Below are 26258 nucleotides of genomic sequence, written 5' to 3'. Positions count from 1 at the left end.
ATCTGACCTTAAATGCCCCCAGTCACTTTGAAAATGAGGTAGATTCTGCAAATCACTTGGTCTTTGCAAAGCCTTCTAAAACTTGGGCCTAAGTGCCCAACCAGATACCTCATGTCAGGCTAGATAGGGTTTCTTCTTGCCTGAGAGATAAGGTTCATGGCTTGGTGTTTCAGTGAAGTTTCTAAATATTTTTACAGCTTATCGCTAACCTGTTAAAGGATTCACAGATTCTGAGCTACCAAAGAGACAGGCAGGCTACAGATAAAGTGACCAGCTGTATCATTGACAGCACATTTGGGAAACATTAACTAAAAGTAAAAGCCCTTCATAAGAAGGCCATAAAATGGCAGGAGTAATTATGTTTTTCCAAAGTTAATAATTGACTTTTGTTTATTTGGCTTTTTATAAAAAACATTTTCCTTTCTCTCTTTCAATAGATAAAACCTATAAAAGGCCTGGCAGATTGGATTTGGCCTTTTTTCTTGAAAAGCTTGAAGGCTGATGAGACAGAGCCTGACAGAGAAGCTTACGTGAGGAAACCTACTTTGTTGGGAGGTTCTCAGCCTAGACATGGATATGTTGGTCCACATCTGGCTTCTCTGTGGTCTGATTGCTGTTGTGAGCCCACAGACTGTCACACAACAAGCCCAAATCTTTCTGGAAGAGTTTAACAAGAGGGCAGAAGATATCAGCTATGAAAGCTCCCTTGCCTCATGGAACTACAACACCAACATCACTGAGGAGACTGCCAGGAAAATGGTAAGTACTCTGTCCTGTGGGTTTTACTGCTCTTTTAGGAATCTAACAGCTGCTTTCTAGTTTGTTTTGGTTCCACCGAAGTTGGCTGAAATTCTGCTGCTACTTTTTTGGTGCCGTGGTTTAGTTTCAGGAGGGTAGAGGGGCTTGCTTTGACATAGCAATGCTTCACTGGAGATTCCTGGGCCTCTACAGCCCAGGGCTGGTGCCTGGGATGCACTTGCACTGCATGGGGATGGCCAGAGGCTGGACATGTCCCTAGCCATCACCTCGAGTCACCCCAGCAAGTGGAGGGAAGAGGTGAGGGAGCGCTGCGTGTTCGGCCCTAAAATCTCAGCTGGATGGAGAGGGACACCTTCCTTTGCTCAGGGTCCAACACCACCAGCACCTCCTGGTGTGGCCTTTCTGTCCAGGACCCCTCTCCCCTTGGAGAGGGCACAGCCTGGAGGGGATGCTCTTCTCCCAGGACCTGGGCTTGGTGCTGCCTTGTGATGTGAGGGAGAGGGATTCAAGTCTTGTGCTCATTTGAGCTCAGGTCTCCAACTTTTCCCAAGACTGAGCTAATACTGGGCTCTTTACTGTCATAGACAATGCTCTCTCTTCTCTGTTGCTGAAATTATTTTACTTCTCACTGAATGTGCAAACATTTTCTGAATGTAGGCATTCCATTAAATGTTTGCTGATGGTTTTATATAGTGGTCCACACTCTTTACCAGTGGGGGACCTTCCTCTCTAAACCCCACCGCTCTTCTTGTAGTCAGGGCTGTTGGTAGACTGCGTGGAGGTATTAAACTGGGAAATATGAAGTGAGATCATGGATTTTGAAATGCCAGCAGTGGAGTTCGTAGTACAGTGGTCTAGCACGTTGGTTTGAAAGTCAGTTCCTGTCTGCAGGAAGGACCACAGCATTTGTACTTGCATTATCTTGCAACACAGTTCTCTCTGCTTCTAAACACCAACTTCTAGCTGACACAGCCAACGGTGTCTCTAGGCAAGTGTCATGTTTACCAAGAGCAGTCAGCCATGACCTGGCTGGTTACTGATACTGCCATGCCTCAGCCCAGCATCTCATAACCTTGGAGCCTTCCAAAATGAACAAAAACACCTTGAATTTTGTAGCTGTGTGTATTTTAAAGTCAACTCAAGTTCTAGAGAATAACAATACAGAGCATAAAAAGAAGCTGAACATCCTACATCTACCTCTGAGTAATGGTTTAAGTCTTCTACTTTGTGGCCTTATAGCTTAATTAAAACACAGTTTAATTATCATATTTCTTAATTAAAGCAAGGAGATTGGTTGCTGGAAGAAATCCTAATGACTAATCATTGCCAATCTGCAATGTTTTCTGAGGCACCAGGTACTTAAACTGTAATGTTTCCAAACACGTAAAATGAAAGCCCCATATAGTACTTCCAGCATTAATGAGATGATAATAAAATACGTGAGGAGATACTAGCAATAAAAACCAATTAGTCCAGTGCTCGAAGAGGATGTTTTCTCTCACTTGCTATCCTCAGTAGCGTTGGTAATAAACCTACTGCTTCCCCTCCTCCCTTTCTGCTGGAGGAGCAGAGTTAATGAATACTGTCCCTTCTGTCTTCTTCCCATTCATTTTCCTTGTAAATTAGGCCACGAACCCTGTAACTATTCCTCTGACTCATCAACCAATTCCTCTAATTGGGGAAAAAATCAGACAGCAAGCTAACTTTTTTCCTTTGGCTTTTGTAGACAAAGAGCCCCCTCTTCTGCCCCGCTGCTCCTAAGGCACCTCTACATCCCTGCTCAGGGCAAGGAGCTCAGAAGCAGATTTGCACAGTGATGCTCTTCTGGGTGCTTATCGAAGTCTTGGCCACTGAGCTTTGCAAGCTCCTGAGCAGTGGCAGGGCTGTTTCATAGAATCATAGAATAGTATGGATTGGAAGGGACCTCCAAAGCTCATCTAGTCCAACCCCCCTGCAATGAGCAGGGACATCTGCAACTAGATCAGGTTGCTCAGAGCCCCGTCCAGCCTGGCCTGGAATGTCTCCAGGGATGGGGCATCCACCACCTCCCTGGGCAACCTGGGCCTGTGTTTCACCACCCTTATTGTAAACAATTTCTTCCTCATATCTAGCCTGAATCTCCCTTCTTTTAGTTTAAAACCATTACCCCTTGTCCTATCATAAGAGGTCCTGCTCAAAAGTCTGTCCCCATCTTTCTTACAGGCCCCTTTTAAGTACTGAAAGGCTGCAATAAGGTCTCCCTGGAGCCTTCTCTTCTCCAGGTTGAACATCCCCAACTCTCTCAGCCTGTCCTCGTAGCAGAGGTGTTTCAGCCCTCTGATCATTCTTGGTGGTCTCCTCTGGCCCGTCTCCAACAGGTCCATGTCTTTCCTGTGCTGAGGGCTCCAGATCTGGACACAGGACTCCAGGTGGGGTCTCACCAGAGATGAGTAGTGAGGCAGATATATAGCAGAAATACAGCAGAGTAAGCTGCTGAATGTTTGGTCTGCTCCTGTGAAGGGGAGAAGTTGGAAAGCCACCCAGGGATCGGTGCCCTCCCACAGGGGGGCTGCACAGGCAGGGGGAGATGCAGGGTCGGGACTGCCAAGGGCTTACATCTGCCACCACTTCTCTGCACCAGAGCCTGATCAGGTACGGTGGGTCCGTCACGCATGGGGCTGGACAACCCAGGCACAGCCCTGGTGGGAGCATTGGCCTTGCCCTGAGTTTGCACAGAGGGGAAGTGCACCTGAAAGTACTCTTCAGCCACAACATAAAAATGACATCTGTGTTTCCTTATGCCTCAGCAGGGAGCAACAGGTTTTACAGACACCCTCTCCACAACCCAGGAAGCTCTGGCACAAGCACAATTAATTAAACTGTCCCAAGGACCCAGGTTAATTAGTACTGTTCTTGTTGTCATTTTGGATGGGTGCTGATGTGCTAAAATATGTACAAACACATGAAAAAAAAGATGAATAAGATGGTCCCATATCCAAATAATGTTCTTATGGTGCCATTTTTGCACTGAAATTTGTGAGTTCCTTCTGTCGAAGTATGTAATTGCAGCAATGGTAAAAGCAATTTCATTCAGAAGACTCAGATTTTGCATGCCCAATTTAGACACCTGTTTAGACCCTCTTGTGCCCAACTATAATCTTTAATTTACCAAAACTTCAGAAGAAAGTCATATTGCATAATGAAAGGACTCAATATCTTGTCTGCTGTCTGTCTCTGCTGCTGAAGGAGAAATGGGGGATGACATCTGGGTCACAGCCCTCTTGTGCCCTGGTTTTTGTTAGGCACAGGCAGGTTGAGGAAAGCACTAAGGGAAGAATACTTGGTGATTTAGAGTAGCAAGGAACACAGCTAGGTGATGCTGGATCAATTATAACGAGCATAGTGTGAGGAGACAGTCCTGCTTTTTGTTATTTCCAAAGAAAAATGTTTGTCTGGATGTGTGAATAAACCAAAGCCAAAATGTTCTCTAGCTGTTTCACTGCACAGTGCAAGTGCTTGACTGCAATTCACAGGTGATGCCCACAAATGAAATTCTCCCCAGAAATAATATTTTCGCACACTGAGTACATCAGGCTGCTGCACTCTTTTGGCAGAATAATTCAGGGTTTGTGTGAACCCCTTTCAGAACGAGGCGGATGCCAAGTGGTCCTCATTTTACGACGAGGCCTCCAGGAACGCCAGCAGCTTCCCGTTAACCAGCATCCAGGATGATCTCACCAGGCTCCAGATCCAGACTCTCCAGGAAAGAGGGTCGTCTGTGCTGTCACCAGAAAAATATAGCAGAGTAAGTTGCTGGATGTAGCTCATTTTTTCCAGGTGAGTTGAGCTGCCTTCCACAACATGTCTGAGGGAGGGCACGGTGCTTGTCTCGGGATGATGCTGTACCCCAGCATCGCCACGGAGCATGTACCTGTACGAGGTGATCACAGCAGTTCAGGACTGGAAGGCGTGTCTGGCTTAGGAAGCTGGTTCCCACTCAAGTCAGTAGTTTTGCCATGTAATCTGTGCAGCAAATTTCAGACGCACACACACGCCTCAGACTTGTCTTTGCATAAATGGCCGGATTAGTCATCAGAGGAAAAGAGGACTTCTGGTAAGTTCTTGGCTAAGTCCTGACCTAGGGCAATGAGCAGGCAGAGATGGGTGAAAGGACATTCAATGAATGAAAAAGGTGGAGGTGGAGGAAGTCTTTGTTGCTCTGCACATTATGCATTATCAGACTGTGAAAAAGAGAGGATGCTTCTATGCAGCAGGTGCTGTGGGATGCCTGAAGTCAGAAAGGGTTGGTGACCTCTTTCCACAGAAAGCTGCTGAAGGCCAGCATTTAGCAGGATTCATAACGAGGTTTGATGTTTCCACTGACAAGTTCATGTAAAAGGCATGTATATGGTTAACAACTGCATTTAGAATTGCAGTGAGCAGTTATGCAGACTCAAAAGAGATTTATAACCGAACACCTGAGAGTTAAATTAATTTCCTGTTGCTGGAGATCAAATTGAAACGTAGTGTTGAGTTAGGGGATCTTACAGTCCTGATTATAGAAGGATCCTGAGATTTTTCTGCTAAGATCAGCAGTGTTAACCACTGTGCAAGAAAAGCAGCGGACTGGCTGGACCTCCTATCTGGTCCAAATGAGATGTGTTCCTGGAAAGACAGATTACCTTGATAGGAATGCTGACATTCATACAAACCTATTTATTTTAGAGCATAGCAGTGCACTGACGATAATGCTGTCTTTGATGAGGAGGCATTTTCTTCATTATCCTCCCTGTTTAGACACTTGCAGTTTCCTAGATAAAGGGCCTTTGGGGCTGGAATTGTTGATTCTTGCTTGAAAAGTGATTTTTTTTTGGTACAGTCTGATGGATTCCATAGGAATATTTAAATATTCTTCATTGCTACAAAAATTTCCCTGGATACTGACTTATTTTAATGCTGACGGGCATAAAGGTGGAGCTAGTCATTAACTACCCCTCCCACTGACAGCTCTACATAGTTCTGATTTAAAGCTTTAAATGAGAAATAGCATAGTCCTAAAGCAAAAGCTAAAAGTGGTGCATGTTTTTCACAAGGTACGAAAACCCCAAAATATTAAAACAAACCAACCAAAAAACCCCCCAAACAGAGCTATGTAACATAGCTTCTGAGAAAGACCTAAATTATTTCAGATGCATTTGGCTTTCAACTGACCCCAGACGTGAGCCATAACTTCTCTGTAACAGAGTATAAGCAGATCTATGCAGTCAGTGTGATGCTATGTTAAAAAACCACAACAGTCAGCCTGGTGGCACCTGCAGAAGGGGCCCTTTTTGTGCCATTTAAAACCACAATCTACCTGGAAGGTTTAGGTGGGGCCATGCTTATGGAAGCATGTTGCTAAACTTTATAGTTTTATTGCTGCTGTGTATTGATAGCTCTCTCATGATAGTCTATGCTCATTAAATCCCGAGCTCTGTCTGACTGGATACTAAGGACCTGTAGATTACGTCATATATTTGGGAGATTATCTATCTTTTCTGGCTAGGTCCTGCCTTAGTAATGCATTTAGGCAAATTCTTTCATTAATCTAGACTGAGCTTAAACATGCACTTAAATGTTAAGCTGGTGGGTGAAGTGTTGAATCGAGCACTTAAGGAATTATCATAATTGGCTGTTATTTTGTACAGAGTGCATTTCTAATGGGCTATCTCACATCTAATTTGCAGCTGAGCACTGTGTTAAATACTATGAGTACCATCTACAGCACCGGGACTGTCTGTAAAATCAACGAACCATCAGAGTGTTTGGTGCTGGAGCCAGGTACAGTACTAACCACTGCCCATGCTGTGGCCTTTATACTGAGGGTTCAAAAAGAAAAAGCCCAAGGGTGGCTCCTAACTGCAGGAGAACTGGCTGTAGTTTCAGCAGAAATATTCTGCTACCTAAAGCTTACTCATAATCTAATTGCACCTTGCTGTTCCGGGACCTCCAGCAGGCCTGCTGTCCATGAGATGTAATGTCTCTCATATCCTTAAGAGAAGAAATTTGGAGAGGGCTGCTCATTGTGTGACAGACTGCTTGTCACCTAGGGTTTGCCTGCATTGCAGAAAGTCTGATTTTTTGCCCTATCATCAAAGTCTTTTTGGACTCAACGTTGCAGTGAGGCCAGTCCCAAGAGCACTATCAACTTAGACTAATACATGGAGCATGGTTGATTTAAAGGACTCAGCATCCGCTCCATCTCTTAAAGAGAAGAAGGGGAAAACCTTAAGTCAGAAAAGGATGCAATAAAATAATTGGATATTTTAGTATATCAAACACAAAGTGTTTTCTTCTGAGTTAATAAAATTTCTTTCACTTTGGCTCATTTGCCTGCTGTGAAAGCAAAATAAAGAGATTCTGCTTTTTCAAGGCCTAGTACTTCTTTTTTTGTTGTTGTTCTGACAGGTCTGGACACTATTATGGCTAACAGCACTGATTATCATGAAAGACTGTGGGCCTGGGAAGGCTGGAGAGCTGATGTTGGCAGGATGATGAGACCATTATATGAAGAGTATGTTGAACTTAAAAATGAGGTTGCAACGCTTAATGGTAAATCACATTTTTTGTATTTTTTTTTCCTAGCATACCACAGTCTTGCATGATTTGCAGAGGAATTCAAAACCCATACTTTTTTACACATTGATGAGCAGCATTTTGTACATCATTTGCTCATGGCGTGCACATTGCAAAGCCAGAGACAGTGCAGACAGGTGCCAATGACCAGATCGGAGGCCTGTCACCAGCCTGGAGAAAAAGGGAGATGTCTTTGCTGCTTTCCGAAATCCCATGATGTATCAGTGCCCTTTGTTAGATAATGCCTTACTTAGAACTGCACTGCTTGTGATTTATGGGCAAGCATGCTCCATTTTAAAAACTTCTGAGTACTGCTGAGTCTTGGCAAGGTCTCTTTTTTTCTGTTGGCCTTGACCTTCTTGCACCAACCACAAGAAGTGGTATAATACATTTAAAAGTATTATTCCCTAACCAGAATGATCAGATTTTGTAGGCCTGGGCCAGCAGATGCAGCCAGGTGCTAAAAAAGGGTTTTGCACCAAGGGAACTGTGCTTACCGTCAGAGATCTCCACACAGATCATAGGGAACTGTCTTTTCACGGAACAATGGTGGGTGGCTGCTAATTTTCTTTGGGGGTCTTCTAAAATAGCTTCTGAAGTAGCTATATCGTCCATCTCTTGGCCAATCTACAGCTGTACCACCTACTTTCTCATACTCCTGTCAAGCTGGAGCTAGACACCAGGTATAAGAAATTGTAGTCCAAATAGTTAGACAGGAAAAAACCTGAACATTAAGCATGATCATTCTGACCTTCCTCCATACCACTAAGGAAGAGACCTCAGGTATGAGCCATTTCTATGCCAGGCTTGATGGAGCTCAGTGGACTAGAAGACCCAGTAAAAATTGGAGTTGAATTTCACTCCTTGTATCTACACCTGCCCTGGCAATTTTGTTGCTGGAGGAAGGGGCCCATATTAAACATCCACCAGCACGTACCCTCTGTGAGAACCCCTTAGCATCCAGCCTGAGCCCAATCTGCCATCCCTCATGCTTGCAGGAGCTCCATTCAGGAGTGACATTTTCCTTTGACCTCCATCTCTGGCTGGACTTCCCCTAATTAGCAGATAACCATGACTGCACTTTCCTCATTTCTTGGAAATGCCCCATACCTGCACATCCATGGGACACATCCTTGGGGGAGCACTCTCACCCTCCTAGACCCAGAGCATCTAGCTCTTCGACACTTTGTTTTGCGGAAAAGGGTGCATGTGTGCATGGGGCCAGCAAGGAGCTGCACTGCTCCTGCAGACCTAAGCAGTGCCATGTGCAATGTCCTGATGTGATGTGTTCATGCTTTACAGGTTATTCTGACTACGGAGATTACTGGAGAGCAAATTATGAAGCAGACTATCCAGAAGAATACAAATACAGCCGTGACCAGCTGGTCGAAGATGTGGAGAAGACATTCGAGCAGGTAGAGGCAGAAAAACTCTCACCTGGGCCATGGGGTTGTGTTTTGTGACGGTGGGTTCACATGTCGATGTTGTGAAGGAAGATGAGACCTGCTCTAAACTGACTGATCTCAGTCTACATGCAGTAACAGACACTGGGGAACATACCTGACATTTTTACCTCTGCAACCATTCTAGGACCAGGCTGGTCCCCTTGGGTTGCACTGTGACAAAGTCTGGGAAAGAGGGAGCTCTACAGATCCATGTTTCTCCTCCAGGTAGGGCCCACAGGAGGAGGTATGTTTCCCATGGGGTAGATGGCATCCTTGATACTCACATCTGAATGAGCAGGACTTCTGCGGCTAGGATCTGTACTCAGCACTTGAGCTCAGATGCAAGAGGCAAAGCTCAGCTGCAGGTTTGGGGTGCCCTTACCTGCCAGGAGAATTTCATCAGAGACACCTTTGAGGCTCTCTGTTTTGGAGGGACAAGTGGGGTAGAGTAAAGAGAAAATAATTGGCTTCCTTCTCCTCCTCTGCTTTCAGATAAAACCTCTGTACCAGCAGCTGCATGCCTACGTGAGGCACCGGCTGGAGCAGGTCTACGGTCCCAAGCTCATCAGCTCCACAGGATGCCTCCCTGCTCACCTGCTGGGTATGTCAACGTGGCCTGACTTTGTACATAGGACAGTCACCTTCAAGGCACATGAGAAGAGAGTAATCTGCCTGTTTAATCAAGATATTAAGAAACAGGTTACAGATAAGAGAAGGAGAGAGGACAAATAGAGAAGAAGTCCCTGGCAGAGGTGACATAGGTGCTTAGCAGCAGGGGCAGGTGAGGAAGGCACATGTCCTCGTCCTCACTGGATCTGGTGGCACCCAGCTCAAAACTCCAGCACTGGGCTGGGACATTGCCCTACCTGCTGCAGCACTTGTCTTCCTTAGAAATGACATTTTTTTCCACTTTCAAAACTTGTCCTCACCTCCTGCATTTCATGACTCTGCTTTCAAAGCATGCAACATCGAATTGCCAAAACAGTAATGTATATGAATACGACAACGGAGATCATGTGGACTAACAACATGGACATTCAGTTTTGAATAGTCCTTTAGGGAGCTGATCAGTCCCAAAACTGTATTGTACAATAATAGCTGATCTTGGGGAAATAAAAGGATCTTTGGTCTGTGTTTGTCCTATGCATGACCTCCCAGAATTGCTCCCTTCCACTTCACATCTGGATCAGACCTGTTTGGGCGTATAGAGGTCCCTATTTATGACACTGCACAGTTTATAAAATTGTCTGGCAATTTTGAACAATACGTAGTCAATCATTTAAAGTATTTCTATGTTTCTCCCTTTTTTGAAGGTGATATGTGGGGTAGATTTTGGACAAATCTGTATCCCTTGACTGTTCCCTATCCAGCCAAACCAAATATTGATGTAACTTCTGCAATGGTTGAAAAGGTAAGACATGCCTTTATGCAATATGCATTATATAACAAAACCAGATGACAGAAAAATTAAACACCACATGTCATCTGCTCTCTAGAAAACCATAGCTGCCCTAAGGCAGTCACGCTGCCTTAGCTGTTCTTCTCCACCCTCTTTGAGTGGCTTAATCTTGGCTCCAAGTCTATTTTCCTCAGAGACACCCATCCATTAAGAGATATCTTTTGTACATATAAATATTTCAGGACTCATGTAGTTGGCTGGTATCAGATATGACCTTTGCCATCCATCACCATAATCAAGTAGTTTGCATATTGCAAGGTTTTTTTGCCAGTCTTGTTTATTTGGATACAGCTAGGAAACTGCAATGCTGCCTGTTATCTTTTAATAACTGCATAGCATGATAAGGTCTGTGTTTGAGATCTGTAGTGCTAACAGATGTGACAGCACCTTTACCAGGCCGAGAACATGGGTGAAGATAAGTCTCTGTAGTCTTGCCTCAACTTCACTCCTTTTATAAAATAGAAGGTGATTGGTAGAATTTGGTTTTTGAAATGTGACTTTTCACCTGAAATCTACCCTCCTCTCACAGGGAGTGCTCCACGCAAATGTCATGCTGGCAAGAGGAGGAATAGCTAAATTTGACTGATAAGCAGTTTGCACAGGCCTGCATTAATCTCACCCCTATTTTACAGTACTGACCCCCTTGTAGACTTAAATTTGTGTATACTGAAGCACCATTGTGATGAGGGAAGCATTACTGACAGAGCCTCAGGGCAAAGGCTGGACTCACCCTTGTTGGTGGATGTACCCAATTTAGGATTCCCATCCAGCCAAGCTGTCTGCCACCTAAATCTCTGTGAAAACACAGACCAGTAAATTCAGAGCTCTTGCTGTGCAGAATAATAAAAATGCTGAATGACATTTGAAAATATTCTGGATGTTAATGTGCTCTGACAAGCAAGTCCTCTAGATGTATTTGCCAGGTTTTATGGTTCTGGCTGAGGTGTCTTCTCATGCTCATATACTAGACGTGCAGTTCTGCTCCCTCAAACAAGTTGTCCCTGACTGAAGTGGCTGAAGGGTCAGATCCCAGAGCTGACATGCTAGTGACAGGAATATCCTTTTTATCTTCTCCACCTTATCTTTTATTGAGGGCTTCTCCGGTTCGGGTCAGGTGCTATCTGCTGAACTTCTGAGTGCAGAAACCTATTTTGTTTAAGAGGAAAACACTTAATTCCAGTTCCCGGCAGAATTTACAGAAGTGCAGAAGGCAGACACTACCATCTTACTCTCAGTAAGTCAGGTGCTGATTTGAAGTCGCTGGGAGATAAATATGAAGTCAGCTGCCCTGCGTTAAGCTGGCTGGTCGGATCAGGTTCTGTGCCGAACCAGTGGTTAATGCTAGCGTTGTCTCTTTCAGAAATGGGATGCAATTAAAATATTCAAAGCTGCTGAGGCCTTCTTTGTCTCCATCGGCCTCTACGAAATGACGGAGGGCTTCTGGAACAACTCCATGCTCACAGAGCCGGCTGATAACAGGAAGGTTGTCTGCCATCCTACGGCATGGGATCTGGGGAAAAACGACTATAGGTATGGCAATTCCTATGACCCGTTTTTATACCATCTCCTAGAACATTCATATTTTCACTAAAGGTGCACTGTGCTGGTTTAAGTTATAAGTTTTCCTTATTTATTATTTTTTTCTGGCTGGTAAGAGGGAAAAGGAAGACAAGAGAGCAGGGGTACTTGTGGGACTGTAAATGTTTCTGTGTAACTTTTCTCGGGAAGAGCTAAAGACTACTCTCAAATTTAAGCAGAGATATGAATATTATTTATATGAATTGGAGAAATAATGACTATGTTCTAGGGCTTAAGGAATAAGCACAAATGCAGGTGCTTGTGGATACCAGTGGGATTTCTGGACACCTGCATGCTCTGCAGCAATGGTACAGGTCCCTGGATAGTAAGTGAAAACCTCCTGAGACCTCACTAGCTATCTTTAGTAGATATGTCAGAAGTGGTAGGCAGACTTCCAGAGTTTCACAAAAATCCATCAGTCTCTTCCATATTTGGGAAAGGAGAGGGACAACAAGTTCTCAGACAATGAAGTCTCCTGGGGCAAATTCTCTCCCCTCTTGCAGTCCCTGCAGTTACCCAGGGAAAGAGGCCAGTCCCCAGCAAAGCCTTCATGAAAGCTGCCAGCCTCGCACCTCAGCAGTCTGGGGAAAGTGAAAGGAAAACCTATTTGGAAGAAATTCCATTATTAAATAGTACCTACATGAAGATGAATTAGCAGAAGTCAGTGACACACAGGGTTTTTTTCTATAGTACCGTCTGCTTAAGTTGGATGGTGGGTACTCACTCCGACACACACAGTGAGTTTATCACCAAGTTTCAAAGAGCAGCTGCTTAGACTCATAGGATCATAGAATCATTTTTGTTGGAAATGACCCTCAAGATCATTGAGTCCAACCATTAACCTAACACTGGCATTAAACCATGTCCCCAAGAACCCCATATACACATCTGTGCTTCTCACAAACCAGCAACTTTCTCTTACTCCCAGCTCAATTTCAAGGTGGCTGAAAGTGTTTTGCTGAGTTCCCCTCCAAGCCTTGCTTGTGCAGGAGGAACTGCACTCCGTGCTACGATGTGGCTGCCCAGGTTCTGCGAGGAGCGTTTGCCAGCTCTGGAGGCTGCTTTGCCTGTGGTTGCGGCGGGCAGAGCTCGGGCAGCAGCTGGCTGGACCACCGTCTCTCTAACCACAAACACTTTGCCCTGGCATGCAGGATCAAGATGTGCACCCAAGTGACCATGGATGACTTCCTGACTGCACACCATGAGATGGGCCACATCGAGTATGACATGGCATACTCTGTGCAGCCCTACCTGCTCAGAGATGGTGCCAACGAGGGCTTCCATGAAGCAGTAGGTGAAATTATGTCACTTTCTGCAGCCACTCCTGAGCACTTGAAATCTCTTGACCTCCTAGAGCCGACTTTCCAAGAGGATGAAGGTAAATAAATTCATAAATGTTATATATTTAAGTGAAAACTTGCAGACCTTATTTTGCAGCAGAGGTAGTGTGTGCAAGCTGAGTGAGCAACTTAGAGGCTTCTGAAAATCCTATCTCACCACCAGCTTACCAGAAATACTATTTTTTTCCCAAATCACAACATGAAGCAAGGAACACTACTTTATAAAGCTGCTACATAATTTAGAAACAAATAGCTAGCACTTCATTACCTTCAGTATTGAACAACTCATCCCAAAATCTTCACAGTTGATTTGGATGAGCCTCTAACAGTCTTCTCAATTTCTTTTGCATGAATCTGTACATATCACTAACAAGGTATATATTTAGCAGTTCAAACTAAACTGAAGCCTTGAGATTTACATCTACCATTTAAGTGAATATTTAGTGATTGAGTGTCGTTTGTCTGGCTTCTCTGAGTATTCCCTTGTAAGGCTGGAGATGTACCAAAGTCCTCAGCTCAAAATTCCCCGGGGCCTGGGTAGGTTTTCGGTGGAGGATAATGACACGTAAATGCCAAAGAGTTAGGTTATTTAAGTGGCTGAGGGAAAAGAAAGAGAGACAAAATGGTATACAATAAATACTTAAGCAATCTTTTCTCATGTTTTTTTTCAGTAGTATTCTTCCTTCCACTTTTTCGTTAGTGAAACTCTGTAATTCAAGTGAGATGTAAGCATTAGCTGTAAAAGGAAGTGACTTGAGCTGCCTAATCAGATACTAATTGCTACCATAACCATTACTTTAACTACTTCTCTCTTCAGAAACTGAAATCAACTTTCTGCTCAAACAAGCGCTAACGATTGTTGGAACAATGCCTTTTACTTACATGCTGGAGAAGTGGAGGTGGATGGTGTTTAGGGGTGAGATTACAAAGCAGGAATGGACAAAACGGTGGTGGGAGATGAAGTAAGTTTGAGAAACGAGGAGGATTTTTTTTTTGCAAGTGATCCTGAAAAAACATCCTTTCCTAGCTACTCAACATACTGAGATGCTGTGCCCCCCACAGTGCAGGATCTGTCTCTCTGCAAAGCTCAGTAGAGTGTCAGGTAGAAACACCCAACATGGTGCAGACAAGGTCTCACAAGCCACGTGTCCCCATTAGCACTGCGTTCAGCCCTGGGTAATTTACCCTGCATCTCGGCAGACTTTCTCCTCATTCCTAATATCAACTTCTCTGATAAAGACAGTCCGTGGCCTTTGCACGAGATGTTCCAGATCCCAGGATCAACATTGCTGTCCCTCTGACTCATGCTCCAAGATATCTCTATAGCTTAAGTACAGCCGTTCCCTAAGTCTCATTGGGCATATGCTCCTGTGTGCTCCTCAGCTCCTTAAGGACAAGTAGAAAGTGAATTTCATTATACTTGCCAGCCTCAAAAGCATACAGATCTCAATCTACCAAATATCTGCACACACCTCTGCTTTGCATTTCCTACCCTTTCTAGAGTGGTTTTGGAGGCAAATTGTCTGAAAGACTCCAGACTGAGCCTTCTTTATGTACTAAGATACCACCTTTCTTGGTCAAGAAAATATAGTTCCCTTGGCAAGTAACATCCAGAGGTGCCTTTTCAGATTATCTGCACCAGTCAATCTATTTTCACATCCATGGAGCTCAAGATTAAAAGTGGTTTGATTCAGACTGGAGACTGTCATTTCCTGGGGTGTTTTATGTGGGGGCAGAAAAATAGAAAGAAACCAAACCAGCCTCGCACTGAAAATGGAGTCTGCACTCTAACATGAACACAAACAGTAAGCCTCCACCAGCAAACAAAATCTATAATAAAACTTGGTACAAGCAAGCCTCCTGTCCCACTGTAAAAAAAATCAGTCTGCTTTGATTTATTCAAAAGTATCAGAGAAGTCAGTAGTGACACTGCAAAGCTCTCTGCTGGAACAAGAACTTGAAATACAGATTTACAGAAAATATTTCCACGTAAGCTTATTACCATTTTTAGAAATTAGGCCATGGGTTTATTTCCATAGTACTGCTCAGGAAACATGCTTTCAGGAGAAGAAAATAAAGAGACACCTCATCTCCAGCCCAGTGGCACAGCAGGCCAGATGCCTTTTTGGTCACCCAACCTCTGCATGCCCTTGCCTACGGATGGGCCAGGGCACAAGTGTGTGTGAAGTTCATGTCTTGTAGATTACTTCACACCACTAATTACTGCCTGCACACCTTGCTATCATACAAATCCCTTCCTGACACTGTCAGTCTCAAAGCAGATTCTTCTCTGTGTTCTCCATATGTGGAGCAGTGCCCATTTGAGGTTACTGGGAGCTGTACATACTTCTTGTGCTTGGAAGTGAGACAGGTGCCCATGTGTATCAGACAATAAAGAGGAAGAGCAGTCAGATTATTTTTCCTTATTATCTATTAATGGAAATTCTCTGTTTTTCCTTCATCCTCAGGAGAGAAATTGTTGGCGTTGTTGAGCCCATCCCTCATGATGAAACCTACTGTGACCCTGCAGCGCTGTTTCATGTGGCCAATGATTACTCATTCATACGGTAGCTCCATCCTTGCTCAGTGTTTAACTCATGACGCACATTTTGGGTACAGAACAAGCCCTGACTACCTAGAACACCTACTGGAGTCTCAGGACACAATCTTATTTTGTTTAAAGTCCTGAATGAAGGTCACTGATTTCAGTGAAAGTTTTTCTCTGGACATCAGGGGCTGCCCCATAGCAATGTTTGAGCAGCCAGGAGGCCGTTGAGCTTCTTGTTGACCAGAAGAGCTTTGTGCTGCTATCAAACCAATGGGACTACATCTGTATGAGGTGCTTGCCTCTTGGGGAGACAGCATGCCCTGCAAAGCTGTCACTTGGACCATGCACATGCAGCCCTGAAGCAACTAACTTTGGACATCCCTCCGAGTCCCAGCTGCCTCATTTTAGAGGGCTCAGTCGGAGTGGAGAATTGGGCCTTAAAAACCTTACTTGCACCTGGGTGATGTGCCAGCACACAGATTTGAGGCTCCTCTGCTGCATTTGATCTTGGAATTTTGTTAAATCTGCATTAGTGCAGCCTATAAATACCAGCTGGCCTCCCTCCCTGCTGTGCAGCCGTGTGAGCAGGAGCACCAGCTGACACAGCAACTTCCAAAGGCCAAGGGCTCAAGGGTTTTCTTGCCAGATGACTAACAAAACCTGTGCCTTCCTTCTCCTTGACCTTCCTTTAGGTATTACACCCGGACCATCTATCAGTTCCAGTTTCAGGAGGCACTTTGCAAGGCAGCTAACCATACCGGCCCTCTTCACACATGTGACATTACCAACTCCACAGCAGCTGGTCAGAATTTGAGGTAACAAAGCAAATTTCTCACATGTAATATATCACAAAGCCTAGTTTACCTTTGAAAGTTTCCGAGGTCAATGAAGTTGCACCAAGAATTAACTTAGCCTGAAAATGTAGCATATGTCAACTCAGTTTATTTTGACAAATTACCTAAATTTATATAAGCTGAGTATCAAAGGTTTAATTGCCTGTTAATGAGAAATTTTTTTTTTACTTAATAGAAATGATGGGAGGAAGGAGGGAATTCAGAAGCAAAAAGGGAAACTTTGATACCAATCGCAGATTGTTCAGCTAGATGTCTAGGTGGAACATGGCAATAACATATATTACCTCTCCTTCCACATACACAGAGAATTGCTTGAATTAGGAAGATCTAAGCCCTGGACTCAAGCACTGGAAATTGCAACAGGAGAGAAATACATGAATGCGGCACCCTTGCTCCACTACTTTGAACCTCTATATGAGTGGCTGCAAAAAAACAATTCTGGCAGATACATTGGTTGGAAAACAGACTGGGCTCCATGTACGTATGGCTTGTGGGTGAATTAAAGACACTAATTAGTCCTTACAACCCTTGACCAGCAAAGTCCCTGTCTCTTGTAGCTGTTGAAGGCTCTTTTCCCTAGGGAAGCAGCGTTGTGGGAAATATCCATCAAGTAGTAAGTTTCACTCATAGGAAGGCAGATGGGCTTCCTCATGGCCAAAGCTGGAGGAGTTAGCACACAGGGAGTTTGTAAGAGTTTTCAGAAATTGAGTTTCTATTTTTTTTTTTTTTCGTAATGGCAGCAGTAAGAGTGGAATGGCTATGCAGAACGAAGAAGCTTGGACTTCTGTGGTGCTTGCCTGAGAGCGATGCGCCTGTTCTGCAGGGCTGGGAGCCACTGGTGCTGGGAACCAGAGGACCCTGAACTGGGAGTGGAGGGGCAAACTAGGGCAGAAAAATTACTATTTTGTTTGCTGTCTTGTGCTAGTTAAAGAAGGGGAGGAAAGGGCGAGGAAAAGGGGAGGAAAATGAGGAGAAAATGCATTTTTCAGACTATTGTGGTGACACTGAGTGTTGAATCACCTAGATTATATATCTGTAATCACTGTCAGTACTGGAGAACCCCATAACTCTTACAGTGCTGTGCCAGTCTCTAATGGTGGGATTCATCTAGCCATGCACCAACATCTGCATTTGAGCTGCTTATTCTCCATGGAGGAAAAGGGGTATTTCCTTCGGGAGATGCCTGAAAAAGACCAGAGGACTGTACTCTGGATGTGCTCACTCTTTCTGTCTACTATAAAGCCAGACTTGGGTGAATGACAGCTCGGATCCAGATGTTTGCAGCGGAGTTTGCTGAAGGGAAACAAGATCAGTCCCATCAAGCTGGCCAGGGAGAGCTGGGGAACTGGTAAGGAAACTCCAGCTATCCCAGCATTTCCGAGGGACTGACTTTCTGTCATTGCAGCTCTGACATGGCCCATTTTTTTTTTAAAACCAGATTCTGACAATGCTATCAAAGTGCGCATCAGCCTGAAGTCAGCACTGGGGGACCAGGCGGTAAGTGTGTTTGCGCTGTGACACTCCTTGTGTTGTTCAGGTAACAGAGATGGTGTTACCATGGCTCTCAGAAAGTAAGGCAGAGTGTATCTTGATTTTTGTGTCTAAAGAGCGGCATCAGCTCAGGCAAAAGGGTTATCACATAAAAGATGTGTCATCTGAGTTTGTGGTCAAGACACCCTCTACAGTTACTGGAGAAACCTCTCCGGGGAGTGGTCCCACCCATTTTAAGAAAGACCTCAGCTAGATGATTTGATTTTTTTCTGTGGAGCTACAGATGATGTTTTACCTGCTACAGGACAGGCCTGGAGGGCTAGCATGGGGGAACCAGTGTACCTGAAAATGGTTATATTTTTCTCAGCTATGCTGATGTGTCTAAAGAAAGCATCTACCCACACTTTTCTCCTAATTTCCATCATTGTGGCTATGGTGGATGACTTCAGAAGTTGTTATTAGAGTAGCTACTTCACATTTAAATGTAGGGCTAAAGCAGAGGAGTTGAATCCCACCCTCTATTCTCAAATTCTCTCTATTTCACATTGAAACACTGCTGACAGCATTCCTTTGTAGATTTTTGTTTGCCTGTTTGCTGTAATCTTTCCAGGCCCTGATATATTTGGCTGCCTCCCTGCCCTCCAACCCTTACGTAGAGACAGCTTTGTTATTAAGATCGTGAGGGGCAGTGCAGCTGCTTCTGTTTCAGATGAGAAGGGCTTTCATTCCCAAGAACTCGTCTGCTTTCCTGATTATGCCAGCTGGTCCAGGAAAATATATTACAGTGACTGAAAAAGCTCATCAAAGCCAAAGACAGCTTTTAAGTTTTTAAACCGAGTGTTGGCTTAGCCCATCTGTTTAACCCAGCCACTCAGCTGAAAATTTGCTCCTTATTCTAGCTGTGCCTCTTTATGCTAATCTCAGGGAGGCAGTGCAGAAAGCTTAAGTGCAGACACTTCATTCCTGTTTATAGCCATTTTCACCTTGCAGAACATTAGTAATTTTCTAAGAATGAGTATGTCATCAGGCAGGTCATTTAGACCTGCGTGTCGGAGCTTATTGGACTACCAAGGACACAATACCGTGGGCTCATTTTTCACATGAATTGATGCTCTCGCTTCTATCACACTCTCACATGCAAGCCCCACTGGAGTTTTTTTTCTTCCTAGATCGCTGAGTCGAATTAGATACAATTCAAAACTGATATCAACAGCATGAAAAGGTTCCATATTACAACACATTTATTAGTCATTATGGTTAATGTTTAGCTTAATACCATTTTTATGCCTTCCTTTTGCCATCATAGTCTTATGGTGGGCAATTGAGCAGCTGTAAAACAATCTCATACAGATTTTATTTTAAGGATGGTAGGTTCCTAAGCTCTGAAGAACCAGCCATGCATTTTCTTCTCAAAAGCAGTCCACATCACCAACTTGCAAGAAACCTTTTCCGTTCAGTAGCTTTCTGTCTTCCCACAAATTTCCCTTCTACTGATCTTCCAGGCACACGACCCTGATTGCTGGTATGCCAACAGTGGGTAATGGTACATGCATGAACCAGCACAGAGAAAAGGCAGGGGGAAACTCAGGCAGGAATCTCAGCCTAGCTACACAGACCAATATGTTTTAGCTGCTTTACGTGGCTCACAGTGCACAGAAGCCAGGAATCCAGTACAATTGTTGGTTTAAGATGGATTTTGATCTGCTTTGCTCCATTAGGACAGCAGAAAGCATTCTGAGTGTGCCCGCAAATATTTTTGTATTTCTGCTCTTTGGCATCGGATAGAGCAGAAAGCAAATGACCCCTCCTCTTCTGCAGAGGCAGAAATTCATGGTCAGGGTTGGCAGCTGTAGCGCCTACACACCCTGGCTGTTACCAGCAGGGAAGTTTCAATAGCCCAAAGTTCTGGCAAATTATGCACCCAGACTCATGGATGGGCTTACACCAGCTGTGCTGGAGTGTGTGCTGCTGCAATTACCCTGCTAATTGTTTTCAGGCTGATGAGATTAAAGCTGCAGCCTTAGCATCACTAGATCACCAGTGAAGCTGATGAGGCTGAAACTCCCACAGCTTTGCTTCAGCTGAGGCCTCATGAAAGTGCCCTCCCAAGGGAAACTGCCACAGACCCCTGCCGAATCACTAAGGGTCTGTCTTATTTAAAATAAAAGGTTCCAGGAGTGTCAGTCCCCTGACCACTACTTGAAAATGAGATTGCCTTTCAGACATTAGTTCAAAATTCTCCACTGGGTAAATGTCATACATGTGATGACACTGTAAAAGGTTGGCACACAAGGTGGTGTTAGGCAAAGGAGAGCTGTCACCATGCATGCATTTAGATGTATTTTACAATGGAAAATCCTTTTCGAATTAGGGGCCAGACTTGCACTGTCTCTCAAATCACCTGTGGGATCTTGGAGGGAACAAGCTATAACAGAACAAAGGCACTTGGCAAAGTTCATTTCTCTCTGAGAGCAAAGCAGCCTCTGTAAGGAACAGTGAGCACCGAGGTAGGTTTCTGAGGTGCCTAGGGAAGGTGTGTGGGTAGTTAGTGCTCAAACACAGATCAGAAGCAAGCCAGGAATTTCCTATCCACACAGCTAGTAATGGTATTTATGAAGATACTTGAATGGCACGGTGGCAATTAAAATGCCTTAGACAGAAAAAGACAAAATATATGCTATGGAAATGAATAGATGTTTAAAAAGCTAAGATGCTAAGTACAAGAAGCAGCAGAGATGCAAACTACAGAAAGCAGCAGTATATGAATCATGCTCAATTAACACTGGGTAAAGAGAAAAAGAAAAATAAAGCACTGTAGAGCCTAAAGATGTTTGGGATAAATGAAGAATTGAGAAAACTCTCACAACAGCATTGTAGGCTGTGATGGTGAACACTGCCAGCTGCCGGAGACAACAGCTGTGACAAGGAGAAGTGCTTCAGCTCAGGGCTTTTCCTGCTGCCCTGCAAACAGGAGAAAGCTAGGGGCATTTGCCAAGGCAAAAAAAGAGACTCACAGCTTCTACCCTTGCTGTCAGGAACAGCCAGAGCTGGCACAGCCCCTGCCCTCCACACACTGCTTGGATGGGGCTGGGGGCCACTCTGCTGGCGGGGGGTCTGGGTCACCTGCATCTTTCTTGTGGCCTGACCCTGCATGGACTGACAACACCGAGGTCTTTTGGCTCTTTCCTTCCATGTATATCGTAGAATCATAGAACGTCCTGAGTTGGAAGGGACCCACAAGGACCATCGAGTCCGACTCCTGTCCCTGCACAGGACAACCCCACAGTTCACACCGTGTGTCTGAGGCCTTGTCCGGTCTCTTCTTGAACACTGCCAGGCTTGGGGCCGTGACACCTCCCTGGGGAGCCTGTTCCAGTGTCCACCACCCTCTGGGGGAAGAACCTTTTCTTAATGTCCAATCTAAACCTCTGCTGGCACATCTTCCTGGCATTCCCTTGGGAGTAGCCAGGGAGAAGAGACTGGTGCCTGCCCCTCCTCCTCCCCTTGTGAGGAAGCTGTAGCCGACATGAGGTCTCCCCTCAGTCTCCTCCAGGCTGAACAAACCAAGTGACTTCAGCTGCTCCTCATACAGCTTCCCCTCTAAACTCTTCACCAACTTTGTAGCCCTTTTCTGGACACTCTCCAATAGCTTAATATCCTTTTTATCCTGTGGCACCCAGAACTGCACACAGAGCTCCAGGTGAGGCCGCACCAGTGCAGAGCAGAGCAGGACAATCGCCTCCCTGGCCTGGCTGGCAATGCTGTGCTTGACATTTGTCTCTGTTTTATATCAGTGTCAAAGGAGGACAGGGTTCAAAAATGTTGCTGGGTTTTGTAAAGCCTGTGACAAGAGAGCTGCCTTCCACCACACCTTCCCGAATTATACTTGAGAAAGTCAGGAGCTGTGTAAAACTGTCACTGACAGCATTTATAGTCATTCCTGCTGAGGTACCATAAACGCAATCAAACTCAGGCCTTCGGGGGTTAAAAAAAATTGCCACAGAGTTCAAATGGGAATTTTGCCTTCATGCACGCGCACCATTGCACAACAGACCAGGCTGCGTTATCAGGTGTTTTTTGTCCCCTGTACAATTCACAGTTTCTGCCCTGGAGAAGCTGGTTTTGATTTCCACTGCAAATAACTTTGGACTCGTAAGGCAGGCAGGGAGAAGCCTGCACGCAGGCGGTGCATTTTTTATATCACCTATCTATTCTGCAGCAAAAAACCAACAAATATATGCCTGCTGCAGAAATACTCATGCAAAGACTCTTTTACCGAGATAAAAATCCCTGCTCATCAAGCAAATAAATGAGCCACTTTCATGTAACAACCCAGCCCCAATGTTTCTCCTCCCTAAAATAACGTCTGCAAATAAAATCATGTGCCTAAAACAAAATCTAAACAATGAAATCTTTAGACTTCAACCAGAGTGCACAGTACTTAGTAGGAGTCATGTTGCTCCTACTGTCTTTGCCCCTCATAAGGCAGGGAGATGTGCTGGGACTGCAGCATCTTTGGCAGCCCCATATAAAGGTACCAGAGATTGCAGAGGGACAGCACAATGCACTGTATGGCAGCAGGGATGCCTGCTTCATTAGTGTCCTTTAGAGCGCCCAGATTAACAGAGCTAAAAGATTTGAGTATGTTCCTGAAGTGCTATCATGGCATAAATAAATTGTACTGAAATGCATGCCAAGCATTACAATTCCTATTTCTTTTTAGAATGACTTCCTAGTATCAGATAATTTGCCATACAATTACCATCTCTGTTTAATTTCTCTTGTGCTGTTTTTGCAGTATGAATGGGATGAAAACGAGCTCTTCTTGTTCAAGTCCTCCATCGCCTATGCCATGAGAAAATACTTTGCAGAGGTGAAGAAACAAGAAGCTGACTTCCAGTGAGTGGCTTGCTTAATTGTGCTGGCTATGCCTATATTGCTTCTAGTTTGCTAGTGGCATGAATTGGTGGGGTTAATTATGCCTTCTGTCAAATGTAAGGTGATAGCAAACAATGTCAAGCATCAGCTGGTTGTAAAAGGCAAGATGCCAGCTTGGTTACATGTTGCCTTTTCACTCAAGAGTCTGAAGTTTAGGAGTAATGTGCTAAAGTTAGGTAACTTCGGTGGATGCAGAAGGCTTTGTCTCCCATGGGTTATCAGTGGTGGAAGTGAAATGAGAATTTATAACAGTGTATGTGTATGATACTGGATATCCAAGAGGTTTTGGGCCCAGGAAAGATAAACTTATTATTTATAAAGCACTAGAATTCCATGCAGACTCACTAATCTTGTCTGCTTTCACTTACAAACATAAGATCTATCATCTGAAATTGATTTGGGTAAGAAAAACAACCTTTTTATTAGGTCTCCTGAAAATTTTCAGAAGCTATCTACTTAAACTGTTTCATATTACTTTATAGGATATCAGTCATGTAACATCTAGGATCTATTCCCAGCAGAATACAAGGAAGAAGGATTTTTTTTTTTTCACTTGGCACTTATATATCACCTTATTAATGGGATCTGCTCCAAACACTCAAAAGGCCCCAAACATTCTCTGTTCTGCAGTTGATTATGTGATTTGGAAAATTGCACAAAGGATTGTCTTAGGTGCAGGGAAGACTCTCTCCGTCTCAAGTTACCAATTAGCACATGGAAAAAAGAAATTCTGACAGGAAAATTGATTTCATTTCCCAGTTGAGGTCACTAGGAAGCATTCACTCAGCATAAACTCACTCCCTGGCATTTCCTGTCAAACGCAACTGTTCACTTGCCTGAATTTAAAGCTAATGCCATCTGAACAATCAAAAACCCCTTTCTCTTTCTTATTCAGGATTACAGACATTCATGTGGGGGAACAGACACAAAGGATCTCCTTCTACCTTACTGTCAGCATGCCAGGTAATATCAGTGATATTGTGCCCAAAGCTGACATGGAAAATGCCATCAGGTGAGATTTTGCTCTCTGGAAAAAAACAAAACAAAACAAAAAACCTACCACCAACAGCAAACCCAACAACTAGGTGAAAGGGTGGAAGGGACAGCAGTGCTTAAGTCAGCAGAGGCAGAAGGGGTGATAAGATAGTCAGTTCTGCAGTTACTGTGGAAATAGTGGGATGAGAGAAACTGTTACGACAGAAAGAAAACAGTCCATCTATCTGATGGTGTCTTGGACAACAGCCAGTGTAAAATGCTTCAGGTGGCTTGTAAAACTGCCATAACACACCTAATTGCATCATAGCTTGCCAGGAAATATCATTGCTCAGGCTTTAACAGGAACTATCTAATATTCTGAAATCCATGGCACAGTAACGGTATGTGCATGCATGCGTGTTTTCTTCCTCTCATTAGTTAAGATTCAGTGCAAGAATTGTTGTGTAGCAAGGACTCCAGAATAATGTATTAGAAAGACAGCCAGATGTATTTGTTCATACAGAAAAGAAGAGGTCAGAGCAGGAGCTAGTTCCCACTTACGGGTCAATGAAGAGCTCTTTTATAGCGCAGTATGACACCACTGTAAGTCATTGCTGTAAAAATGATGAGTAGAACTGCAGCTCTGCAGATGATCATGGGTAATGTATAGTGGGAAATGAAAAGGACACAAATCTAAAAGCAGCAGCAACATGAGATAGGGTTGAAAAAGCAGTTAGTGAAGTTGGTGAACCAAGTGAGAAGAATATAGCTATGAAAGTCACTGTCCGGTTAGCACTCAACAGCAGAAGTTCAGGAAAAAAAACGCACAGAAAATATACTAGGGAAAGGGTTTTCATGGTAGTGAAAAATATAAGAATCAAAACTTTGGAAGACTGTAGAGGGTAAACATGTAAGAAGTCAAAGCTGCGGCTTTCTGTCACGTAACTGAGAAGCTTATGAATAGCCAAAAAACTTAGGGTAAAGAGAATGAGAGGCAAAATGCAAAGAGAGAGGAAGATCAGAAGGCTGTTTGCCTCATTTCGATAAACATTAAGACTGGGTTTAAGAGGTCATGCAGTGTCTGAACATGTCAGCTAAGCTGCAACAGGTTAAAGGCTTAAGTTACTGTGCTTGTCCCCCACCACCCCATGCCAGAATAAATATGGGTTTAGCAGTACCTTCTGTGCAGCCTTTTCACCTGAGCAGTTCAGGGGAAGCTTGGAACACTGGAGTTTTATAAAACAACTGAAAATTGTTGATTTCCTTCCAATAAATGTGTGAAACTTTTTGAATTTGCTCTTGATGGCAGGATGTCTCGGGGACGGATCAATGAGGCTTTCAGACTGGACGATAACACACTGGAGTTCGTGGGCATACTTCCAACCCTGGCCACACCTTATGAACCACCAGTCACCATCTGGTTAATTGTATTTGGGGTGGTCATTAGCCTGGTTGTCATTGGAGTTGTTGTCTTGATCATCACTGGGCAGAGAGATCGAAAAAAGTGAGTAATGTTTTTGATACTATGACCATGACCACTGGGAGACGTCCCGATGATTGAATCATCAGGGTGCTTACAAATGGGCTGCCACATCTAACTGAAGCAAGTCAAGGAATTAAAGCTTATTATCCCCCTCCCATCAAGAGTGGTGGCTAAAGGTTCAGCTCCCTGCCTTTCAGTGCAAGGCGGCTTTGGCAGCTCAGTGTAATTTCCCCATCATCATCAGTTTAACCAAGGCAGCTGGACACGGTGGCTGCAAGGAGCTGCGACATGGAGATGCTTCTGCCAGCCCCGCCGTGAGGTGGATGGAGTGGCTTGCTGGGAGCACAGTGACTTCTCCAACAGCAGAGTTTGCCCACATTCGTCAGCACCTGCAGTTTTCAATAATCTTTTTGGACATTGTCCAGTAATGTCCTTTTCCTTAAATGTTATCGCATTAACAGCAGTATAGTTGGTTTGGTTTTCTATGTCCCTCCATTAATGGAGTTTCTAAGAATGTGGTAGGTTTGCTATAGTTCCCCTTAAACCCAACACAATTCCTTTTATAGAAATATTCCCGGTTAAGCACAGTACTATTTATGGTAGGGGATTCTGGGGATCCAGAAGGGCTTGAACAGAACAGGGGCTTCTAATACAAAATGAATTTTCATTACAGGAGAGCAAGGGAAAATAGAAGTGAAGTGGGATCAAACTGTGAAGTGGCGAACCCTTACAATGAAGAGGGAAAAAGCAACATGGGTTTTGAGCCATCTGAAGAGACACAAACACCATTTTAG

At 44.2% G+C, this 26258-nt stretch overlaps 1 protein-coding gene across 1 annotated transcript; it reads left to right on the top strand.

The window, feature by feature from the left end:
* Nucleotides 1-570: 570 nt before the first annotated feature.
* ACE2 (angiotensin converting enzyme 2) lies at nucleotides 571-26258 on the top strand. Its single transcript, XM_065651737.1, has 18 exons — nucleotides 571-759; nucleotides 4385-4543; nucleotides 6465-6558; nucleotides 7186-7329; nucleotides 8656-8768; nucleotides 9291-9399; nucleotides 10112-10209; nucleotides 11618-11787; nucleotides 12987-13213; nucleotides 13993-14137; nucleotides 15644-15742; nucleotides 16416-16538; nucleotides 16882-17054; nucleotides 18016-18074; nucleotides 22867-22967; nucleotides 23902-24018; nucleotides 25291-25485; nucleotides 26138-26258. The coding sequence occupies exons 1-18, from the start codon at nucleotides 571-573 to the stop codon at nucleotides 26256-26258; spliced, it is 2436 nt and encodes an 811-aa protein (XP_065507809.1).

Source organism: Caloenas nicobarica, chromosome 1, assembly GCF_036013445.1.
Source record: "Caloenas nicobarica isolate bCalNic1 chromosome 1, bCalNic1.hap1, whole genome shotgun sequence".
NCBI classification, from domain to species: Eukaryota; Metazoa; Chordata; class Aves; order Columbiformes; family Columbidae; genus Caloenas; species Caloenas nicobarica.
Note: the sequence above shows the minus strand (reverse complement) of the source record. Positions and strands in the feature narration are given on the sequence as shown.

Coding starts and splice junctions, on each gene's coding strand:
- ACE2 (XM_065651737.1), top strand. CDS start 571: ATGGATATGTTGGTCCACATCTGGCTTCTCTGTGGTCTGATTGCTGTT. Junction 17,055..18,015: donor GAAAACAGACTGGGCTCCAT/GTACGTATGGCT, acceptor TTTTAAAACCAG/ATTCTGACAATGCTATCAAA. Junction 22,968..23,901: donor AAACAAGAAGCTGACTTCCA/GTGAGTGGCTTG, acceptor TTTCTTATTCAG/GATTACAGACATTCATGTGG.